The sequence below is a fragment of the Branchiostoma lanceolatum genome, chromosome 4, assembly GCF_035083965.1.
Source record: "Branchiostoma lanceolatum isolate klBraLanc5 chromosome 4, klBraLanc5.hap2, whole genome shotgun sequence".
NCBI lineage: Eukaryota > Metazoa > Chordata > Leptocardii > Amphioxiformes > Branchiostomatidae > Branchiostoma > Branchiostoma lanceolatum.
In genome coordinates, this window is record NC_089725.1 from 18,668,974 (window position 1) to 18,691,516 (window position 22,543).

The 22,543-nt window shown below is 37.9% G+C and overlaps 1 protein-coding gene across 3 annotated transcripts in view; it reads left to right on the top strand.

Moving 5' to 3' along the window:
- The first annotated feature begins 869 nt into the window (after window positions 1–869).
- LOC136433109 (spectrin beta chain, non-erythrocytic 5-like) overlaps window positions 870–22,543 on the top strand; it is a 70,089-nt gene continuing 48,415 nt past the window's right edge. The window contains exons 1-8 of one of the 3 annotated variants that reach the window (XM_066424929.1): window positions 870–1,233; window positions 12,845–12,965; window positions 13,352–13,522; window positions 15,538–15,651; window positions 16,583–16,653; window positions 17,337–17,417; window positions 18,991–19,106; window positions 20,035–20,147. In XM_066424929.1, the coding sequence (XP_066281026.1) occupies window positions 12,855–12,965; window positions 13,352–13,522; window positions 15,538–15,651; window positions 16,583–16,653; window positions 17,337–17,417; window positions 18,991–19,106; window positions 20,035–20,147 (777 nt within the window). In that variant the 5' untranslated portion in view covers window positions 870–1,233; window positions 12,845–12,854. Of the gene's footprint in view, window positions 1,234–10,889; window positions 12,003–12,844; window positions 12,966–13,351; window positions 13,523–15,537; window positions 15,652–16,582; window positions 16,654–17,336; window positions 17,418–18,990; window positions 19,107–20,034; window positions 20,148–22,543 lie in introns of those variants that run through there. The other 2 variants (XM_066424931.1, XM_066424930.1) reach the window with 2 other exon arrangements.

Consider the following 22,543-nt stretch of genomic DNA (forward strand, 5'->3'; position numbering starts at 1 on the left):
TATAATCTGGCAGAGGATGTTTCTGACAGTAAAAACCTTTGGGCACTATCGACAGGATCTTTGATTATTAATAGGATGTTTCAACAAAAATTTTTGGCAGTACTGACTGGTGCTATTTTGGCACTATAGTCCTGTCATTGCTGTCAATAAGAACTTTTTTGCACTCTTGACAGGATGTTCCTTTGATAATCTTGTGGATTACACCTGATCCTGTATGATGGTGCAAAAATAAGATTTCTAAACAAGAGTTATTAGCATCAACAATAATTATAGATAATAAGAAATGGATGTTAAAAGTGAATTTAAAAACTAAACTTCTGCATGCATGGCTTGCACCCTGAGCCATTGCATGATGCTTTAGAGTCTCCAATCCTGGATCATGTTTAGATGATTCAAAGGTCTTCTTGTGAATAAGACTTTTTGCACTATTGACTTGCTCAGTTGCTTGCCTCAAGCCTTTCCAGCCTCTAGTCAGAAGCTGTAAACTTTGTGACCACATTAGCTATTTAGCAACTGTAGAAAAATGATTTTCTGCAATGTTTAATAACCATGCCAATCACAGTCACAGATCGAAGATCAGCTCCATCGAAAAGTATTATCAACAACCCTTTGTTGTCTTTCCGTATCTCTCTCCTGTCTTTCTTAACTCCGCCTTTACACCCATATCTAGTGAAACCACCTGTCATGTCCTGTGTACTGTTATCACACTTGAGGCAGAGGCAAAGTTACAATGTAATGTTAGCTTTGATTCTAACGTGCACCCATTCAGTTCTCCAATGAGATTTGATATTGCTCACTACCAGATACGGACAGTCAGCCATGGTTTTGGACGACAGCTTGCACATTAATCACACTTGCTGATGAACTGAACCGTGTCTGTGGACAACAAAGTTTAGTGTCTTTTTTAGGGTCAAAGTCGAGAAGCCCCGCCCAGGTCATGAATAATTAATGAGTTCATTCAGACGCCATGTTGCCAGCTGCGGACCGCTGGTGAGGAGGGAAACCTGAGCAGATTCACCTCCCGTGTAAACATTGCAGCTTTCACGCGAATTTATTCCCACAACTTCATTGCTACGAATGGACATTACTTTCTAAGGATGGCGGTGAGACAGTTTGAGCAGGGAAGGCCAAAGGTTTGCGCTGGAAGGGAACGAAGAGTGGAGGTTTAAATCGAAAAGCCCGCCAGGTTTGGATGGGGGAACTCACAAAGTGATTGCATCGAGCGAACAAAAGGTAGGCAGATTCATACTATTCGCCCTCCGGCTATCTTTATTCATTGTTGTCAGCCGCAATAACCAAGGCATGTAGCCTAGTTGTAATGCACGCTGAACAGGTGTAGCAAGGTGATTTAGGACAGGTGTGACAAACAGGACAGGTAAGGTGGTACCGTTATTTTTGGGGAGGGGTGGGGGGCAGGTGGTTGTGTGGGCCGCTTAGCTGAGCTGAACCCTGACGGTATAATGTTCCAGAGACGATGCTTTGTCACTACAAGAGCACCGATTTCCTCACTAAATTGCCTCAACTATTTGTAGATCGTCCTGGTGTAGAATGAGAGATTGTAGAGTCCACGCAAAGGTGTCAAATTTGAGACATTTCAGGGAAGAGCAGGATTCTTGGTACCGATTTTCCTGAGTTATCTGACGACATCAGCTTCACAACTTGAGGTTCATGAATAATTGCGATATTCGTCCAGCCGTAAAACGTGAATGCAGGACGCAGATTGCGATATAATTTCGAGGAAATTACCAGTGCCAAGCTTGATGCCTGACCCCTCTCTGAAATATGTCAGGTCGTGTTTACCAACCGGAAAGTTTGCAGAAGGTGGACAGAATTCACTCCTTTAATATTTGCGAAATATGACCTCAGCTCTCTTAGGCGGTGTTTTGGAAAATAACTTACCACATTTCATAGACATTCAAAGAGCATTGCTAAAATTGAAAGTTTAAGGGTGTTACAATGTCTCAACCTACCTTGCAAAAGACTTAAAGGCTTAATCCACCTGCACCAGTTTCCAAATATTGTCACTCTTATGGAAATCAATTGTCGTAACAAAACAGCAAATACACAACAGTACTACGATGTTTTGTCATAATATGTCAGAATGGCAAAACAGGAGATTTTTAACATTGTTTTCATTTCATAGACTGTTAAATGATTCGTCACAGCAATTTCTGGGGCAAGGACTAGGAGTTGTTTTACAGCTGAAATCAAAATAAGCTTGGAGCGATGAAGTCAGTTTGAAGGCTCCCATATCTTTCAACTGAAGCAAAACATATTTGATACATGAAACATTTTTTAATGTTTCATCAAAAACTTTCAGATATATTTTTTCTGTGACACTGTCCGGGCCATTCTCTTTTTCTGGATTATCTTGAACTGTTTTGAAACAAGTCAAGTGACCCGTGAGTAGATCTGGAAATAAACTAAGACAAAATGTCCATGTCTTACTTTCTACAGGAAGATCTAAACTTAAAAGTGAAAACACAAAAGAGACTACCTCTTGGGTTTCCTTACAGGAGTTAAGTTAGCAACTGAGGTTGTCATAGTAATGGTTACCATAACATTGTATCAAACCCAAAATCTGTTGTGTAGGAAGCGTGTTGTGGTTTACTTTAATTTGACCCCTTTTAAAAGTTAAACCCTGTTTGGGCTGAGATTCCCTGAATACCTCAGGTGTCAGGTAGCTGGGACCTTGTATCACATTATGTGGGGTACAATTCATGTGCGTGTAACTGAAGACATCCGACATGTAACTATTACCCCACCTAGACCTAGGGACACTCAATTATGTTGGTATTATCACATCACCAGAGCTAATCTTACTTCACACTTACTGGTATTTTCCCCTGCAGTTTAGTCTAAAAAACACCACTACCTGCTAACTTAAAGGAATTTTTTTTCTAAATTGCTGACATCGAATTGCCACTGCTTTTTGCATTCCCACAACTTTGTGTACAAATTTAAGGCCAATGAAACATCCTGTTCCCTGACAGTTCTGTAGTATTGCCATAGCTCAGATAACGTGGGGAAAGTGACATTCACATGCTTAAATCAGTCCCCTAATCTGCGTTAAGTGGCTGTAGATACAACACACTTCAACATAGGCCAATTTGCTGTCATTCTATCACCTTCTGTGTTCTCTACAATCTACTACATGCAGGTTACATAATGCCTGTATCCTGTACAGTGTAATGTGAGCTGGTTTCAACATGGCCAGCTGGGGGATTTCACTGGGTAAACAGGCGTGGAGTGGTTCTTGTTCCTGTGTGTACAGAGAAGCTTGTAGAGTTGGACAGCTTTAGCACCTCATAATTGAGTTATGATCGACTGAACTGCCTGTGAGGGTATTATCATTGTGACACGTCCTGGCCTTGTTATGAGATAGTGGATTAGGAGCTAAAGTACCTCATAAATCATGTGACAGGCTGGAAGGTTTAGATGTGTATTATCTACTGTCGAATTGCAGTTTTGTGAAGGCTAAACTGTCTAAGAGATACTTCTAAAATGATTCTATGATAGAGATTGTTGCTTCCAGACAGTAAGAGATTCTGAGTCAATGTGCCAATGCCATCTAAGATTAACAAAAAAAGATTTTGCAGTGTGTCATTTGCTGTTCTGCAAATTCCTAATAATATTTTTGTAACATATCCTGCTGTTGCACACATTCCAGGTAAAAATTCAATTATAGTGTATCGAAATAACATTGTGACTAGCCCGGGTGCCATCCTCCGTAGTAACTGCTGGCTCAGTCTTTTTGCTTACTTGCAAGCGAAAAGATTGAGCAAGCGGTTACTACGGAGGATAGCACCCAGGCTATGTTATAACTTCTTCAAGGCAATAATGCTGTAAACAAAATCATTAGTTTATATTATAGATACTTGATGATATTATCCTTTTCCCAAGGGATGTCAAGGATCATTATGTCATGAATACTTTATTGAATAACCAGATCAGTTTTGTAACTGTCAATCATTTAAGATTTAGATCAGTTTTGTAACTGTCAATCATTTAAGATTTATAGGTCAGTTCTAGCCTCTACCAGGCTCCATAGGCCGCTGGAAAAATAGTAGAAATTGGCCAAATAGACAGATATAACCTTCCAGAGGAGTTAGCTGGCCGAAAATGTAGGTTGCAAACTGTATTTTCGGCCAGTTCACTCCTCCAGGGTATGTATATCTTCTATTTGGACAATTTTTGGGGGGCCAATACTATTTTTCCAGCAACCTATGGAGCCTGGTAGAGGCTAGGTCAGGTCAGAGGAGTTATTGTTTTGTCACAATCTTGTCAAATCTGCATATTTCCACTGGTAAACAAGTTGTATTACACTTAGTGAGCATGTTTTTATAAGAAAAGGCAGTCAAGTCTTTGAAAGTTTGACGTTGCATGTTTCTAAACAGTTTCTATGTGCATTTTTACCACACCTTCTCCCCAAGCTGGTCTAAGAATGTTTACTGAAGATGGACATTCTACTGAAGATTTGTTTGTCATTCCAAGACTTTGGTGAAATGATTAGCGTTTCAGGACAAAGTGGAAGTGTTTAGACAGGCAACATTGCTATCTCTGTGGCTCTTGTTGAGTCATGGAGAATATGTGAACTGTGTAGGTAAATATTGACACCAACAGTAAGGTGAGGCTGTTTTGTCATGCATGCTGGAATTCTATAGAGCAGTGCTATGTTTCAAAGGCAGCTTGTAAGTTGTAAGAGGTAGAATAAGGGCAACTGTTATGGCAAGTTAGAAATTCAGTATATACATGTTTTCCGCAGGCCTACTGTATAAACATCATTGTATAACAAACTGGTACCAATACTTTTGCCTCTCTGGTAGGTAGAAAAGTTCATGAATTCCTAAGTTCTTTCAAGAAAAGCATCTTACAATGTGTACTGTGATGGCTATGATATAGTTTTTCTGACAGCATCTAGCTACACCTTGTAGACTCCTCAAAATATATGCAAGTTTTATAGCAGCCCCTCCCTCAACATATTTAGTTAATCAAGTTCCTTTTAATTTCAACCAAGATATGAAGTTTCTAAGGCGTTATGCCAGGAAACCTCAGAAGGACAGCTAATTTTGTCCCAATTTTGTTGAAGGGAGGTACCTTTGAACCACAACAGTGGGGTTACCATGGTGAGGAAGGTAGCTGTACAAACTTGGCAAACCTCAAATAGTACCGAGCTAAAATAAGCTGAAAGGGACCTGTTACATAATGCATATTCTGCTCAGTTCCCTCTTGAAGAGGTGGTTGCTTGTTCTGATGTAAGTTGACTGATGCTGAATACCATGCATATGTGTTACTGTCTGAATCTGATCATGGTAAAATAGCTTGTAGAAGTACACGGGCAGTAGAGATTTATAAGAAATTATCGAAAATGATCAAAGGAAGAAGTCTTTAATAACACTATTGTCAAATTTCTTATCTACCTGGTGGTAGTTACATTCTCAACTCAACAGATTCATTGCTACAGGAAAATGTATTTCAATTTTGCACCACGGATTGTTTCACAACAAATGACTTCCAAGTTATATGTTAACACTCAGGTAGAAACTCTCCATTCTGCCTCGGTGGATTTGGCTCTTACTAGTTCTGCATGTCCATTGTAATGGCAGTTTTGTCAGCAGGATCAATATGGTTCATGCATATTTGGGCTGTGCTCACCGTTTAATTAATAATGTGTACCAGCTATTATTACTGGAGTGATGGGGGAATTACAGACTTCCACATGTGAAACGTTTATGGTGGATCAATGGCTAGTACTAGACTGTGTTGATTGCCATATAAATATGAATTAGGGTAGACTGAAATTTTTGAAGTGAAACATGCATTCTGCAGGCTTTTTGCCAGCTTACATTTTTTCTCTTGTTGAAACAGATTTTTATCCAATTAGAATTATCCCGTTCTAGACAACAGAAAAAACAGGTGTTATAAACAGAGTGATAAAAAAAATCATGATTATTTTTACAGTGACTGTTGCATCTTAATGTATTTGTCCTGCTAAAAACTTAATATGAATGTTAATAGAAAAATGTTCTTCTCCAATTGGTGCCAATATGGACTTAAGATTAGCTTGTACAGCACCTGTCAGCATAGTCTTGTGTTTAGTCAAGGCATTCAAGTCCATACTGGACAAATGATGTTTTCATGTAGAGAAAACTTCATAGAAACAGTGTGCACTGGAACTCCAGTAGATGAGTCAATATTGCAGAGAAAGAACATTTTCATTAATCACCTCCCTCTTGTCGGCATTTCCTCATCAAAAGTACTTTTTCTTATAAAAGGAGAATGGAGGTCCAACTGGTTGTTCTGGGAAGTATGGAAAGCCTAACAGTAACATGGGTAGCTAATTTCTGTTTGCAATAAGTATGCTGGCCAAAATTGATATCCAAACAATTGCAATATCTAATCCTGCCATTTCCTTAAATTCCTTGCTACGCAAAAGTTTCCCTTTCCAAGATTTAAAAGCAGTTTGTTACAACTGCATAATAAATAAATAATATCACCCATGAACATCAAATGCCCATTTCCAAAGTTCATAAAATCAAATATTTTGAATGAGACCTTGAAGACTATCCATTTCTACTCACTATGAAAAATGTATGGCTGGTCAGCCTGAAATATCAGGTACTTTATGACAAAGCAATGTCCTTCCGTTCTTATCAACACCCCCATAAAACACAACATGGGATAACAAAAGAATTACACTGATCCATCAGGGAACTCCTCTGTGATTTGTTCTGACCTTTCTGGTTGTGCCCCCAATATATATTTTGAACTCACTACAGGCGGGATGATGCAAATTCAGTGCTGCATGCCTATTTGCTTTAACACATTAGACAAGATTATCCAAGTAAAAAAGTTTTATTGTTGAACTTGACGTGTTGCTGGGATACATATTGCCTTTATCTAGTGTATTTTTTATCTCCTCCAAGAAGGATGTGGTTTTACCAATTTGTTTTATATACTGACCAATGCAGGTAAAAGGTTAAGACAAATCACAGACAGGTGGTTTTAGAAAAGTACTCGTCTGTTGAACATAATTAGCCTGAGAATGCACCTGTGACAACCTTGACTCTAAGGAAGTATTTGTAATGTTTGATTAAAATTCAGATGATGACAGGATGTCAAGTGTAATCACTGGACCAGAATACACTTGTCAGATGAATCTGGCACAGAGCCAAGGCAGGTCCATTATGTTACAAAAATCACAAGCTCCTTAATGTCTATCTGAAATAGATTATTGTTATTGCAGTACAAAATGTAGATGTGAATGCGATTTCTTTTTCAGCTATTTTAGAAGCTTTGTGAAATAAGCCTTATCTGTTTCTCCATAAATGAATCCAACTGATTCTATAGTTCCCTTTGAGTTTGATTCTCCTTCTCTGTCTAATATGCGTAATATATACATAAACTCTGTGTCTGCTGGATAGTTTTATACTCTACACAGCTCCTGCATAATGATATCATCTTTAAAGCTTCAAATTTCGTTTAAGTTATAATGATTTTAGTAATCATTGCATTCCTTGGATTCATTTCGATGTTTTGTTTGAAGCATTCAGTTTTTGAAAATGTTTGGTAAAATGTATTTTCTATTCACTAATGATACATATGTTTACTACGCTGTTCACGTAGACCACACGTCTGCTTTGTTCATCAAAAACCAAAAAGGGGAATATTTCTGCATGGATAATGAAGTACGCAACAGTTAATTCCCTGCCTTGTGTCTGATTTTGTAGTAGATAAGCGTGTCCTGAATCAGCTTCCATTGTTTGAGCACGTGCTGGCTAAAATTCAGCTCAATAATTCATGGCTTACCATTGCATATGCTGTCACTGATAATCAAATGTCTAAAAATAATCCCTAGACTACATCTGTGCAGAATTCACAGAAAAAGATTGACATTTGGGCAAGTATCACTGATGTATAAGAAATGACCATAGTGAAATTTGTCTTTGGGGTGCAAACATTCTATGTAATTGACTTATTGTCCATCAGTTTTGCATCAGCTGCATAGCTAATGGGTATTGTACCATGTGGCATTGTTGAATAGCCTTCCTGTTGCATGTGTAATTTCTTACTCTTTGAAACAGGGTTAGCTTGAATGCACTGAGTGTTGAAAGGGACAGTGTAGAAATTAAAATGTGACAAAGAACGTGTCTCTCTGAGACATACCAAGGTATCAAAGTACCAAAACCCTTTCTTATGGTTTAACTTTATTTCTAAAGAAGTGCTTTTTTAAAATGTAAAGGATATATATTGTAAAGATTGACTTGTAGATCAAGAAGAATAACTTCTAATGTGACAGCTCTGATATTATTGCAGTCTAGAACGTGTAAGTATTGTTGAATATTTTATGCCATGATGTGTTTTCACATACCATTGTAATACCAAGGGGGTTTTGTTATTCAGCACCAAGGACAGGGAAGTTATCCCCAAATCTCTCTGACTAGACATGCAAAGCACAGAGGCTGCCAAGCAGACAAAGATGAATATTTCTGTAATAAAACAAAGCAGTTCATTTCATATGACTTACAGGAATCAACATGAGAGAGACACTTCAATCGATGTTATTTTAGAAGCAATAAAATAGCACATACTTTAGTTATTGGTATTGCACATTGTCCAAAATCTGTTCAATGTCACACATCTAATTCAAGGTCAATTGACAAGGTTTGAACATAAGAACTGACCTCTGAAGGACATAAGTTAAAATTTCAGATGTTAGCAAGGATTTTCATGTTAGCTCTTTGCAATCTTGGTCACATTGTTTTTATGGCTAAGTTCGTTTAGATTTACAACATGCAAAATCAATCTTCTGTTTGACTTTAAGTACCATTACATGACAATTTATAAGCTACTGGTATCTATGATCTTTGAAGGGTTTACCCTTTTGTTTATATATAATTTGTGTGATATTAGCTGTGCTATGTAGTTGCCATGCCAGTTGGTGCATACATGTATATCACTACTTAACATTCATAGCCAAATTAATGTGCAGTGGGTGGCAATTGTTTGCTTGTCCCAGATTTGATGGTAATGTATGGGCTGAAATCCCCAGAGATGCCACAAAATGACACCTTCCTTTTGAAGTGATCTCCTTTTAAGGCTAGGAAATGAATGTTGAATACACAGTAAAATGATTGATTGATGAAGGCATAGTTTGGAAAAATGTCTGCATCTGGGACACATGCATTTTAGGTTAGGGTTAGCTCTGTAATATTCTTGTTTGTGTGATCCTTGTTTGCATAAAGAATATGAAGGTCTGGCTGTCAGTGATTTTTCATTGAATATGTATGATAAGCAATTGTAAGGTATGGCAAAAGAACCATGTTGATCTGTGGATGAAAATATTCCTCGCCAATATGTGACTCTTTTGTGAGATTTTATGTGAGTTGATGATTGTTATTTGTTCATTCTACTGCAAATTATAATTTCTATGAAATGTACAATCATGATTACACAAAGATTATTGTCATCTAAGGCCACACCAATTTAATTTCTTGGTTAACGGATTTTTATCTAACAAAAAAAAAAATTAGAAAAAAAAATCATGAAAACAGAAGGCTGGGCCAGCCTTCTGTTTTCATGATTTTTTTATTTTTTTATTTTTTTTTTGGAAAATAAAAATCCGTTAACCAAGAAATTAAATTGGTGTGGCCTAAGATACTTTCAAGAATCCTGGTAAGTGTTCGTACCTTATATATCTTCTTACAATCCAAGCATTACCAAAGGACAATTTCATTTCCATAACATAAATTTTTTTTTGATATATCACATGAACTTTGATAAAGACAAATGCATGTACTATCATGGAAGGCAACCCTACGTAAATGTCAAAGTCATTCGTACGACTTGTGTGATATTTTGTCTGTAACACTATTGTTTGAGCAGGGAGAAGATTATATACATGACATTTATATAAAGACAAGTAATTAGTTCTACATGTTTTTTGATAATTTGCTCATCAGCAAAATTTACTTGACCACTAAATATTGCCATATCAGAGTTAAACTTGTATTTGTGTCATAATATTGTTCATTATGATAAGCTTGTTTGCATAATGCATGCATGAGACCTGATGTCAAATAATACTTTGGACTTTACAAATAGATAAGATTTAGCCTTTATTGGTGTTATGCTAGCAATTAGCATAGAATCCGAGATTTAAACGAATGTATATCTATTGTAAACTAGAATCTAATGATAAAAAGTACATTCATTAATTGATAAACCCCATCATATAACAGAATATTTAATTGGCTGTACAAGTTAGGTAAATTTGATAATATTCCAAATGGCCCTTGTGCATACATGTATGTTGAGAACTTTATCACACACTTTCATCCAGTCTAAATCAGGAGCGGTTTTGGTCATATGTCTTGCATCTCATAATCTGCAATTTGAAAGGAAGTTGGTAGGGGGTTCATCTCCAGATTTTATGCCGTAACTCTGAAGGGGGAGAAGTCATATATGAATCTCTTTATTTTTTAGACCTATAACTGTTTATAGTTAGCATATTCAAAGATCATGCAACCAGCAATGCCAAGGCTCCCTGGTAGAGCTCATGATCTCTTCACCTTTGTTGTTGTAGAGCATTTGAAAGCCATCATAAATACGTATGTATACCCTGCTGGTTTTCAACCATATAAGGACTGTAGTCTATAGCCATCCAATACCTTAGGCATGCAGTGACTAACCAATGTTGAAGAGGGATGGAGCTTCAGTTGTTTTCTTGCTTTTTACATTACCAGATCTGAATCATCAGATGTGTCACCATCTCTGTATAATCACCTGTGACCTTTTATGGGTACGACCCTTGTGTTTATGAAGAGCAGCCTACATGAGTCACAACAAGCAGGAGTGGATATAAAGAGGGTAGGAAGAGCTGAAAACCTTGCAGACTGAGGACTGTCAGCCCCAAACTGGCCACAGTCCCCAATCTGCGCCCAAAACCTCTTGATCGCTAGGTCCTAATGGCGGCCTAGCTGAAGCAACTGGGCCAAACCTGTGTGTTTGGCTTCAGCTTTCTTCAGCTATGGTCTTCCACCTGGACATGCCATAGGGCTTCTATGTCTGTGATTTGTGTCAAAGACAGTTTTAGTTATAGAGATATGTGTGTTGTGACTATACTAGAGTGTGGCTAAAAGCGCTTAGTGACTGGGTCAGACATCTGTTTGGCTCCAGCTTTCTTCAGCTTTAGTCTTTGATCTGGATGTGCCATTTCTGTTAGGTATGATTAACGTAGCTGTAGTTTCGGTTGTTGTGGTCCAAATGTTGTGATAGTGTTGTAGAGTGGTAAAACGTTTGCTGTAGTGAACCTGCATTGATAGCAAACAGTTTCAATGTGCCTTTAGGCCGAAGAGTGCCATGAACATTCAACGTGCCAGCAGTGTATTCTTTGTTTGATTGTGTTCAGAAATCATGAGAAATTTGAAATTTTCTGAGAAAAAGGTGTCAAAATTCTATTTCCAAACTTCTTTTTATTGTTGACTAGTCTTCACAAAGATGATTGTTCTAGCACAAAAGAGCTTTGTTTCAAATTCTTAAAAACCCTTCTCTAGCTTCGGACTAACTAAAAGTTAAATTCAGACTCTAAATTTTGTAACACTCTTCAATTATGCATGCATATGCAATATCTCCAATAAGGGCCCTTGCCTAATAGTTGTGCTTGAGTTTGTTAGGGCAAGTAAAAGTCAAGAAGTAATCTTAGACTCTTACTGTGCATTAGACTGAGCTGTCATCTTTCATCTTAAGTGCATCTTAACAGACATCGAGAGCATGATGTCAGCTTGTAATGGTCATTGTGCCAAATATGTCTTCCACTTGTCCAGTAGTGTTAAAAGCTTGCATATGGGCCTTACATTAGCACCTATGATCAAGAGGTTTTAGTAGGAGGGAGAAGGAGAACTACATGGGTTTTCCGTACTAGTGTTGTAAAATCATACATGTATGCATAATGTGCCAAGCATCCGATGAAGGCGTCTTCAACATCACAGGCTTTAGAACAGGTGACAAATTTTATCAGAAGATTTTCTTCCCATTTTAGGTCCATGCAAGTAGTTCTGCATCAGTTGTTTTTAGATTTTGTGTAGACTTTTGTCTGTACATGTCTTTCTTATGCAGTATTGTTGCCAGTCTCTTTTATTGTTAGATAGATCTAGATGTTCAGAAAGGCTACCTGCGCTGCTTCATTGTGTCGTAAAATATCTATTTGGCAGTTTGCCTTGATTGAAGGAACTTGGGTCATTCTTTAGTTTTCCCCTTAAGACTCTGATGGCTCATTGATGAAAGTGTCAGTCTAAGACATGAAGGTAATAACAAGCCCCCAGCTGGTCTTTACTGTTGGATTATTTTTCAATATTTCAAAGATTATCTCATATTTCATATATTATAATGGACATTTGTGGAGTTTTGCTCATCATGCTTGACAGGTCACAATTGTGTTTGAATGCTAGGGGTGTGGTGTAGATTCCCAAGAGCAAAAGTAAATTTACGAGAAATGGATCTAACTAGGTAGGTTGCTTCATTGGTGGATTACTATGGCTTGGATAAAGAAGATGTGTCAGTCACCCTATCTGTTCGCACAAAGTCTACTTTGTAGCTTTTGTGTTTCAGTCCTTTAGGGCTAACCATTACTGGGCTGAAATGAACAAATGATTTAAATCTTGGATGAAAGATCTTCTAAAGGATTTGAATCTTTGTTCTAGATATGGTGAAACAAAGAAAATGGACAGACAGCCATTGTACTAATGGCATGATGAGGTCCATTCTCTAGTAGCAATGTTTGGCTCTATTTGTTTGAAACTTTGTTGGACTAAACTGAACAAAAATTCTGTTGTTTATTGCACAGGTTAGCGAGGATGGACGGAGTAAGTCAGTTTGAGAAGGGGCGTATCCAGGCGCTCCAGCAGGAGAGGATCCACATCCAGCAGAAAACCTTCACAAAATGGATTAACTCTTTCCTGGAGAAGGTTAGTTACCACTCATAATTTTTGTTTATTTGTTCATTGTGAAAAGTAAGTTGCTATGTTTGTGAATAGGTAGGTCAGTTTCACTTTTTCAATTTGTCGCCCAACAACATAGTCAGTTCTTGATTAAAACTCAAGTTTTAACACAGTCATCGAACCTCAGAAAGGGACTAGATTGGAGCATTGTGTCCCTTCATTGATTGATTGTCATTTATAGAATGATAACTGGATCATTACCAGCCAACAACTTTTTTGGAAGTTGAAAGTTAGGCTCTGTACCTAATTTTTTCCTCACACAGGTTGCACTGTAGTCATAACTGCTATATGCATGATAAGGCTGATCCAAAAGAAGGGGAGATTCTGTAATGATTTTTTCCCTTCCTCCACAGAACAGTGTGGCTGTGGGTGAGCTGTTTAAGGACCTCCAGGACGGGGTTCTCCTCCTGCAGCTACTGGAGATCATCTCCAACGAACGTCTGCCGCGCGCCAGCAGGGGGCGTCTCAGGGTCCACAAGATTGAGAACGTCAACAAGGCGCTCAAGTTCCTCAAGGACAAGAGGGTGAGTAAAGAAAGCTAGATCTTGGCTGGGTGAATTTTTAAAAACATTTTGAGGAAAGTATTAGTCTGTCAACTTATTGCAGGAATAGGCTCTAGAGATTAGTTCTGGATAACTCATAGTATTCATTCCTTCAACTGTTTTAAGTGTTTGCAGGCAAATCAGGCTCGGCAAATAGTGCACCTCAATAGGTCCAGCACTTGATAGATTTGGCTGTAATGTGCAACTGTACATCATGTTGCTGTACATACTTAATACTGCATGAAAGCATCACTCAACGTGCTTACAATTTTGCTGTGGCTACACCAAACTGAATTGCCTCATGCATAATTTGGGTGGTATACTAAATTGGGTTGTTTTCATCAGAGTAAAGAGAACTGTTAATGACTGTAATCATCATTGCTAATACATCATAAGTGGTAGAATTGAAGAGGGAAGATTACAAGGATCTGTTGGGAGTGGGAGTAGAATGATCGTATCGTTTCGCCAAATATGGCTGCACCCATAGCATGCCAAATATGGGCATGTAGTGGGGGACAATCAATAACCATGGTCACAGCTGATCAGCCCGATTTGGGCTGACTGTTTATGTATGCTGCTGTGGTTTTATGTTCTATGACTCATGGTGGTTTAAATCTCTGCTTAAGCACTTGCTACAGAGTGAATCATACCTCAGTGATATCTTCCTAAAAAGGCAAAAATCAACCACCCTGTGTTTTATTCATTGACTATGAAAGAGATTTTGTCACTACATGTTGGATCCCATTATAATAGAGCTGGGGTACTGATGATTAGTATTCTTAGAGGCTTTCTGAGTGGTCCTATGGGGCAGTGGTAGCCTACTGTGATCCTGTAATTTTAGCACATGCTCTGTAGCTGTAATTTAACCACTCTCTGTGATTCAGCACCAAGGCCAGGGCTGCTCTATTTCCATGCTGTAAATTGCAAATGGTGTTGTGACAATGTAGTACCATGGGAAATCGTGCACTTGGTGCATGTATGCTCCAGCCTGCTCCAGCTGTGGCAAGGTTGGTTTGTAAATTGGGCCTCTGACCTGAAATAATTGTGACTTATGTTGCAAGTAAGCTGCAATTGCTGTTACTTTGAAGCCAAATTTGTTCCAAGTTTTCTACCTATATGCAGTGCAGAAATTATTTTCCTCTAGCTTTGCAATTACCCAGATATAGCCATACACTTACAACTTTGCAGCAATCATTTCACTATGCACTTAGCTCTTGATAGCTTTGTCTGTACTGTTCAACAACGCATTATGTTGCTGTGCATGCTTGGTACTGCATTAAATCATCACTCGACGTGCTTACCCCCTTACAGTGACTAAACCAAAGTTCACTTCTGCCTTATACAACATGTGCTTTATTCAACTATTCTAGTTTGTTGAAATGATTCCACAGTCATTCTGCTTATTTATCAAATACCGTTCATATGTATATATGCTATGGTTTTGTTGCAGTCAATAGTTTTTTTCAAGTCTAGCAGCATAGCTGTGTTAGTTATTTATTCCATGTGTCATTGTACGTCCTTGGTCAACCAAAATTCCATTACTAGTGGATCACTTGTCTGTCCACGTTTACATTCATCATGGGAAAGATCTGATTTGTATCGGGTCCATTGATTGGAAGCACTGCAGTGATTGAAATGAAGGTCGCTCATCCTTTTTGGACTTGGATATTTTATTTCAGGCAGCCTGGCTATAAGTTAGTAGAGGTTGCCGTGTTAAAAACCCAAGTATGACTGATATCAGAGCTTCCTACTGTTTTGGCAGCATGTGTAAAATCTGTCTTATTCTTGAAAAACTTACAGATGGTCAATGCATATATTGTATTACTACATTTGATGAGTAGACATGATATGATATGTGATGTGGTATCAGTCTTTTTGGGATGTGGGATGATAGTAAGTAATAGGCAATAAAAGCACCTTCAGCAGGCATCAAGAATTCTGAAACAGGTTGCTCAATGTGCAGTCATGGTTAAGGAATTATTTGGAACCTTCCACAGGTCAAATTGGAAAGCATCGGAGCAGAAGACATCGTCGATGGCAACCCAAGGCTTACTCTGGGCCTGATCTGGACCATTATCCTCCGCTTCCAGATTCAGGACATCAAGCTTGAGGTAAGGATTTCTCTGCCATATTACAAAGGTTAACATTGTATATTGCTGTATTCAGATCACTTGTACATCCCTTTACATGTTGTATGTCAGGGTATTGACATTCCAGCAATTTTGCGTGATTTGCTTTCTACATGTGTTCTTATAATCCCAGAAACAAATGATATAGAGAATTTGCAAAAATACCAAAACATGGAATTCTAACAAAGATTATGGAAATACAGTTATTGTAGTAAGACAAGAATGTTGTCATCAGAGCAATTACACAAAGCAGCTACCTGTGTGATAAATGTATACATTTTGCTTGTTGTGGCAAGTTGAAAAATTATCATTGCACATGAAAGGACAGGAAATATTCACTATGCCTCTGAAATTTATTCTACTTTCTTCAAAAATTGCACTGTTTGCCTGTGTAATTAAAAAGGAGACAATAATGTCAATGTTTTGTATGTATCACACACTACAGGTGTGATGATAGTATTGAGAAGACTGATATGCCCACTTGCCATCGATTCAATTATGTGCCTAGATGAGTGTGTCATTACAAGTGTTGCTTAGGCACCCAGCAAGATAATTGATTCCAACATGAATCATGCGAGCTCATGCATTTATAGCAAGAACAAAGCATTTTTGGTGGAACTCTTTACATGTTCAGGCTGATGGTGAAAGCTTGTGTCTTGTAACCTGATCGTATGTTGTGCTAAGTTGTATTGTCCTTATAATACCACATAACACATTTTCTATACCATCTCTTCATATTATCAGTTTGGATATAGAAATAAACAATGATTAGCAATTCCATCAGGAGCACACAATATGTGGAAAAACAAAATATTATGCTGCTTCTGCCCTTTCTTGTTGTTCCCCTCAGATGAATCATTGTTATATTGATTGTATTGTATAAAAAGCTAATCTGTGTCATTTGCGTTTACAGGAGGAAGAAAGCAATGAGAAGAGGTCTGCCAAGGAAGCTCTGCTGATCTGGTGCCAGAGGAAAACTGCAGGGTAAGCAAGGCAGGCCAGTGAACATAACTCACACAAAGACAGCTAGACCCTCGGGAATATCTGGATCAAATCAAAACATACAACTTTTATTATGACAAGATACACAATAATTTCATTCCATTCCCTGTACGAACAATTTGTCAATTGTGAAATCGAGTTTCCAGGCTATGGCGAGTAGTGACAAATGTGGTCTTGAACAAAATGTGACATTGTGTTAACAAGAGAGGAATTGTAATGAGCTGCCTGGTGCTACATGTAGTCCCAGTGCTGGTGGCAGGACACCTCTGTGATTTGTGGATGAATAATCCCAAAAGGAAACTATGTTTTCTCCTGGGTCATCAAAATGAAATGTACCATTGAACAATGGTATCCTGTTCTCTGTTATGGAGAGGATATAGAGCGTTTGAACTTTGTGAGCATCTTTTATATTGGTCTTTTTCAGCCTACCTCCATGTCAGTGTGATTGTACTATTTGTAATGCTGACATTTAAGTCAAGTAAATGGGCACTTTTTGCAGGGTGCAGGTGCAAGGTTTTATGCAAATGAACCTTTCCCTACTTTCACTCACAGATGATACCATGGATAGCATGGATCAACGGTGATGCAGATAATGCATGGTTGAAACAGACGTGTCCATGTAATGTCTCGTCATCTATGAATGTCCTGATTTGCATTTTGTACAGGTACCGGAGCTGTAAGGTGGACAACTTCACCACTAGCTGGAAGAATGGCCTGGCGTTCAATGCCCTCATACATGCACACAGGTAAGGATTTTTTTCTTAGTTTTACCACAAATTTGTTCACTGTCTTTGTCTCTTTTACCAAAAATATACATTTATTTATCACAGACATAAAGTGCATAGTAGTTCTGTCCCATCATCATCAACCAAGAAATGGAGTATTTTTTTTAGATGTATGTAGTTGAACTTAACTGAACATAAAAGGCCACCACACATAAAAAGAACATGTTTTACTCTTACATTTTCCATTTTAACATATTGTTAACAAACTAGAGTAACAAATGATATTATTATATTGTTCTTGAAGCAGAATTGTTTGCAGGTATTGTTTACAGTACCACATAATGTACTCAACGTGCACTCACAGTGTATATAGAGTGGTTTTAAGCAATTGACATTGCTGCACCATGTTTACAAAGGATGTGTACTAAGTATGGGGAAATGGCCCCAGGCAGTCTGTTATGTTATGGAAATGCCACCATTCCAACTGCACAGATGTGTCCCAAGGGTAGGAACCAGAATTTAGGGGATCCTTTTTATGTGTATTTTGCCATTTTATGTACTAGGGAACTCAAAGTAGGCCAATTGGGCGTGTTGTTTTGGGGCTTGGGAAAAATAATGGCACTTAGTTTGTATACACAGATATAATGCAAAAGTCTATCATGTTGTTTCTAGCTATTCATTTTGTGTATCAAAAGGAAATGTATTGTGCAGTAATAACATTGTCACGCTATGGTCTCCCAGTTGATGCAATTATAAGGTTTAGTCAAAAGGAATTATTGATATGAAATTATCATACGGGTAGATCTGTCTGAATGGATATATTGGAATATGGCATTGTTAATTTGAACTTGAAATTACTCCTAACTTCAAGTAGGTTTGTAGAAGTACCTGTTCATCTTACAGTCAAATATGGAAGTGGTACATTTAAAAGAAATGGTGTAGCAGTCATTATCCTTGAGCCAGTGTCATATTTCAGTTCCAGGCATTGTTAATAAGAATAAAAGCAACTATTACAACAGATAACTGTTTGATGACTTACTCATAAATAATGATAACAGCATCCACTTGAGTATCTGCAGTATCATTCCCAGTGTCATAAATTCTAGCTGTCTTGCTCAGGTTTCGGAAGACAGAACTCAGAAATTGGGCCCATTTAAAGGGGGACTATCAGGGAGGGTGTTGTGTAGACTGTTATGGCCATTGTCACTTATGGCCATTGACCAGCAGGGGCTGAAGAAATTTATGAACTTGTTACAGTGCCAAGCTGGTGTGGGCTATATACTGGCTTAGAGTTGATGGACTAGTTTCTGTTGGTCGTAACAGTTAATAAAACTGGAACTGAAGGAAAATAGATGACATTGTGACCTCTCTTATTAACATAAATACTACATTAGCATAAATCTTAGGCTCTCAGAGAATCACCACAAATTTTGTTGAACTTCCTGAAAAACAATTCCAGGTTCAGCTAAATTAGCAGCACTGTAGCTCAGATTGTGATTGTTTAGTTTTACATTTGGTGGTGATCAAAGCAAGGCTGTAGAAATGCAGGATTTATTCACAAACTTAGCTGACATCATCTTATCTTATTCTCCAGACCAGACATAATCAACTATGACAGACTGAACCCCTCGGAGCACATCCACAACCTGAACAATGCCTTCAGCGTGGCTCAGGAGAGGCTGGGCATCTCACGCCTGCTAGATGCAGAAGGTAAAAACAACATGTAGAACGGAACAATGCATGGGTGTTTGATATGTTCCTTCAATCTGTTTGAAGAGTAATAATAGATATCATTGTGATTTCTCATGTTCAAATGTCATGTCACTTTATTTCTGTATTGTCTCTTATGTAACATTTTATGTTTTGCATATTGATAAATTTGAATACTCACATTTCAAGTGAGCTGTTTTCTTTGAAAAGGTACTGGAGATGATATTGTCATCAGTATCTTTCATTTTTGTATTATTCACAAGTCTTTTTGATACTATTGTTGTGTCAATTATACTATTTTCAGGAAGCCTACTGTTAGTGTAAGTACATTAAGATTTGTAATGTTAAATTTGTTGATGGCTGAAACTAACTATTTGTGCTTTGGAAACTTACCACTAAAAAGAAAGTTACAGTTATGCCAGCTGGATGATGACAAATTCTGGTGCCTAAATTGAAATTAAATTTTTAGGAGTTTGAACCATGAAAGTGGAGTGAAACTTCACCATCTGGTATATCTTGAATCATACATGCAATAAATGTTTAAACAAAAGCATTGCCAACTCCTCTGCCAAGTTCTAGAAGCATCGTCAAACTCATAGCTCCATGCCGTCCATCATGTGACAACATCTGTTCATTATAGCCTGGATGCCAAACCCTCTATCTCTAGAATATCTATACGATAGATGTTTTAGAGATTGGGGGTCTGGCATCCAGGTTAGCCCTGGTAAGGTTACTAGGCTGTTCATTATGAGGTGTTATTGAAATTGCAGCATGGCTGTTCAGGCAGCACAGTCAACTTTGAGTATGAAAATACTCAGAAACACAGATTCAAGGCAACAGACTTTTTAGCAATACAACAGTACTGTAAAGTTAACAAAGTGCATGCATGCATTGTTCTGTTGACTGATTTCTGCGTGCTTAATTCCAGATGTCGACATTGCCAAGCCAGACGAGAAATCCATCATGACATACGTGGCTGCGTATTATCACTACTTTGCCAAGATGAAGAGTGAACAGACAGGTAGCAAGAGAATAGCTAAGGTATGTTGTCATCTTCTATTTCTGACTTTTCCAAGCTTTCATTACTTTCAATCATACAAATGAATATTGTTAAAATTAGTCTTATTTAGCCTGGCACATTGAGATGTTGATCTGTTTTCAATGAGAATATGTTTATGTCCGTTTATCATAAAGAAAAAACAGTCAATAGTTTGTGGGTTATAGCATCAGTCAATGTCACATGTGCACATTGATTCATTAATGTCTCCAACTTTATTTATGATATGCTGGAAATGTGAACAGGCAGTAAGAGGCTATTTTCATCACGAAACAAATCTCACAACAGATGACAGAAATTTCACAGAAGATTCATGTCAAAATTTACTGTTGAAATTTTTTTTTCATATTTTTTCATCAGCAATTTGCAGAAGCACTTGGGCTTGTTTTGCATGTACAGTATACATATTAAGACAATTACATTTTGTATTTGACCAGAGGTATGTGATTAAGGGTAGTGTCAAGGAGGATTGCCCTCTAAGGAAAGGGGTCAAAGTAATTTGCCTTGCACACATTTTGTTGCACCTGTTATAGAAAAAAAGCAATTTGATGGAAATGGAAAACAGCAGAACATAAACTGCATACCTGTTTGAGTGATGAGGTGTCATCAAAGTAATCAACCTCAACAGGGCTAATTTCACCGCTGGACTTGTACTGAAAATATTCTCTCAAATTCACTATCATTTGTCTTCTTAATGATGATAAAATGCGGTCTATTATAAGCTTGTTTGGTTGCATACCAGTTATGAGATATTCAGCTTGTCAGGTTGGTATCAACACATTGGATGTAATTGACCCTATTCTGCAGCATGGCAAGGCAGATATTTACGGTAGTGCCAGCAGTTTTTATAGTTCTGTAATGACTTGACCTAACTGCCATGGGTTGTAACAGTCTGTTTACCTTGGCAGGATGCACAGTTGACAAGTTGCAGTACACTCCTGTCAAATTACTGTCAAAGGGACTTACTGTAACCTTTCATATTTCGGTATTGACAAGAATATAGTACTTACCTCAGCACTGAGTCAGCAGTAAGAGAGGCCATAGTCAAAGCTAGTACTTCAATGACTCACGTAATGACATCGACCTCAGATTGGAGGATTTCAATCTGTACCCTCTGCACAGATTACCAAGATGAGTGAGCAGCCAACTCTGATGTTTTATCGGAACAGAAAGTAATATTGCAGCCCTTCACTAGATTAAATCCAGCCAATGCAATTTACTGTACACTTTCTGAAATGATAGTTAAATGGAATCTACCTTATTGTTAGGCAGTACCATCTGAAGTAATCAGTATCCAGAATCTTTTTAGAGGCACTGGCGGTGTAATTATGTCGTGATAAGGTTTTGTGTTGTCCTCAAGACAACTGTTCATTTCTTCAAGAAAGTTGCTCGGTTTTTGTTTAAGTTGGCCTGTTAGATTGACTCAATCCTTCTGTCCTGGCAACTTGTAGAAGGATTTAGCAAGCAGTGTGCTGAATTGATAAAATTATATATCATCTCTTAACAATGGATGACATGTTTATTTTCTATGTAGTTCACAAATGTGAAATGTGTGATTCAGGCTTTTGAATCTTGTTTTCAAGATGCTTTTTGTGTTGCCGAGTCTTTTGGATTGTGTGGTATGAAAGGTCATCAGTACAAGCTTATAACTGAATTTAATCCTGATGTTGTAGGGTGCATGATGAATGATGGTCCACTTCCTGCTTTATGAAATACATGTGACTGACCTTCAAGATATCATGACAAATGAAACAGGCTTGTCTCATTACTCTCTTCATCTAGTCTGTATAAAGTACAAAGTGCAAATTCATGTTGATTCCCAGTTCTTTCATGTTCATTCCATTGAACTCAGCCAGAATCAATCTTGTATGGAAACATCCAATCAGTTTGTGAAGGAGAAAAGGGGTATACACATGTTTTCATTTGAAATAGCTTAAAGCCCTTTGTACATGCACCAAGAAGTAAAACTTGTGACCCAGTTCCCACTGACCTCAAGGCTCCTTCCATCCATCCCACCTCCTTGTAGCAGATCCATCAGATATCACCAGATAGAATGTAGGTAAACTAAATGCAGCGGCCATTTCAGCTTACTTTAATGGGTTGTTGACCAATAGATATAAAGGTGCCATTAATGTGGGAGAGTAATGGAGGGGAAATGACCCCTAGACTTGATGGATGTTGGTCATGTTTCTGAGTGCTGATCTTGCTGGCTTTGGAAATGTTCTTAAAAATCAATTTCTGCACAGGTCTCCCTTGAATAACAATATTGGTGTTGTTTCTGTCTTTTGAATGCAATGATTCAGCACTGTGTATCTTTGGTAGATTTTGCTGCAGCTCCCAGACAGCTTCCAGCCTTTTTAATTTTGTAATTTCACAGTCT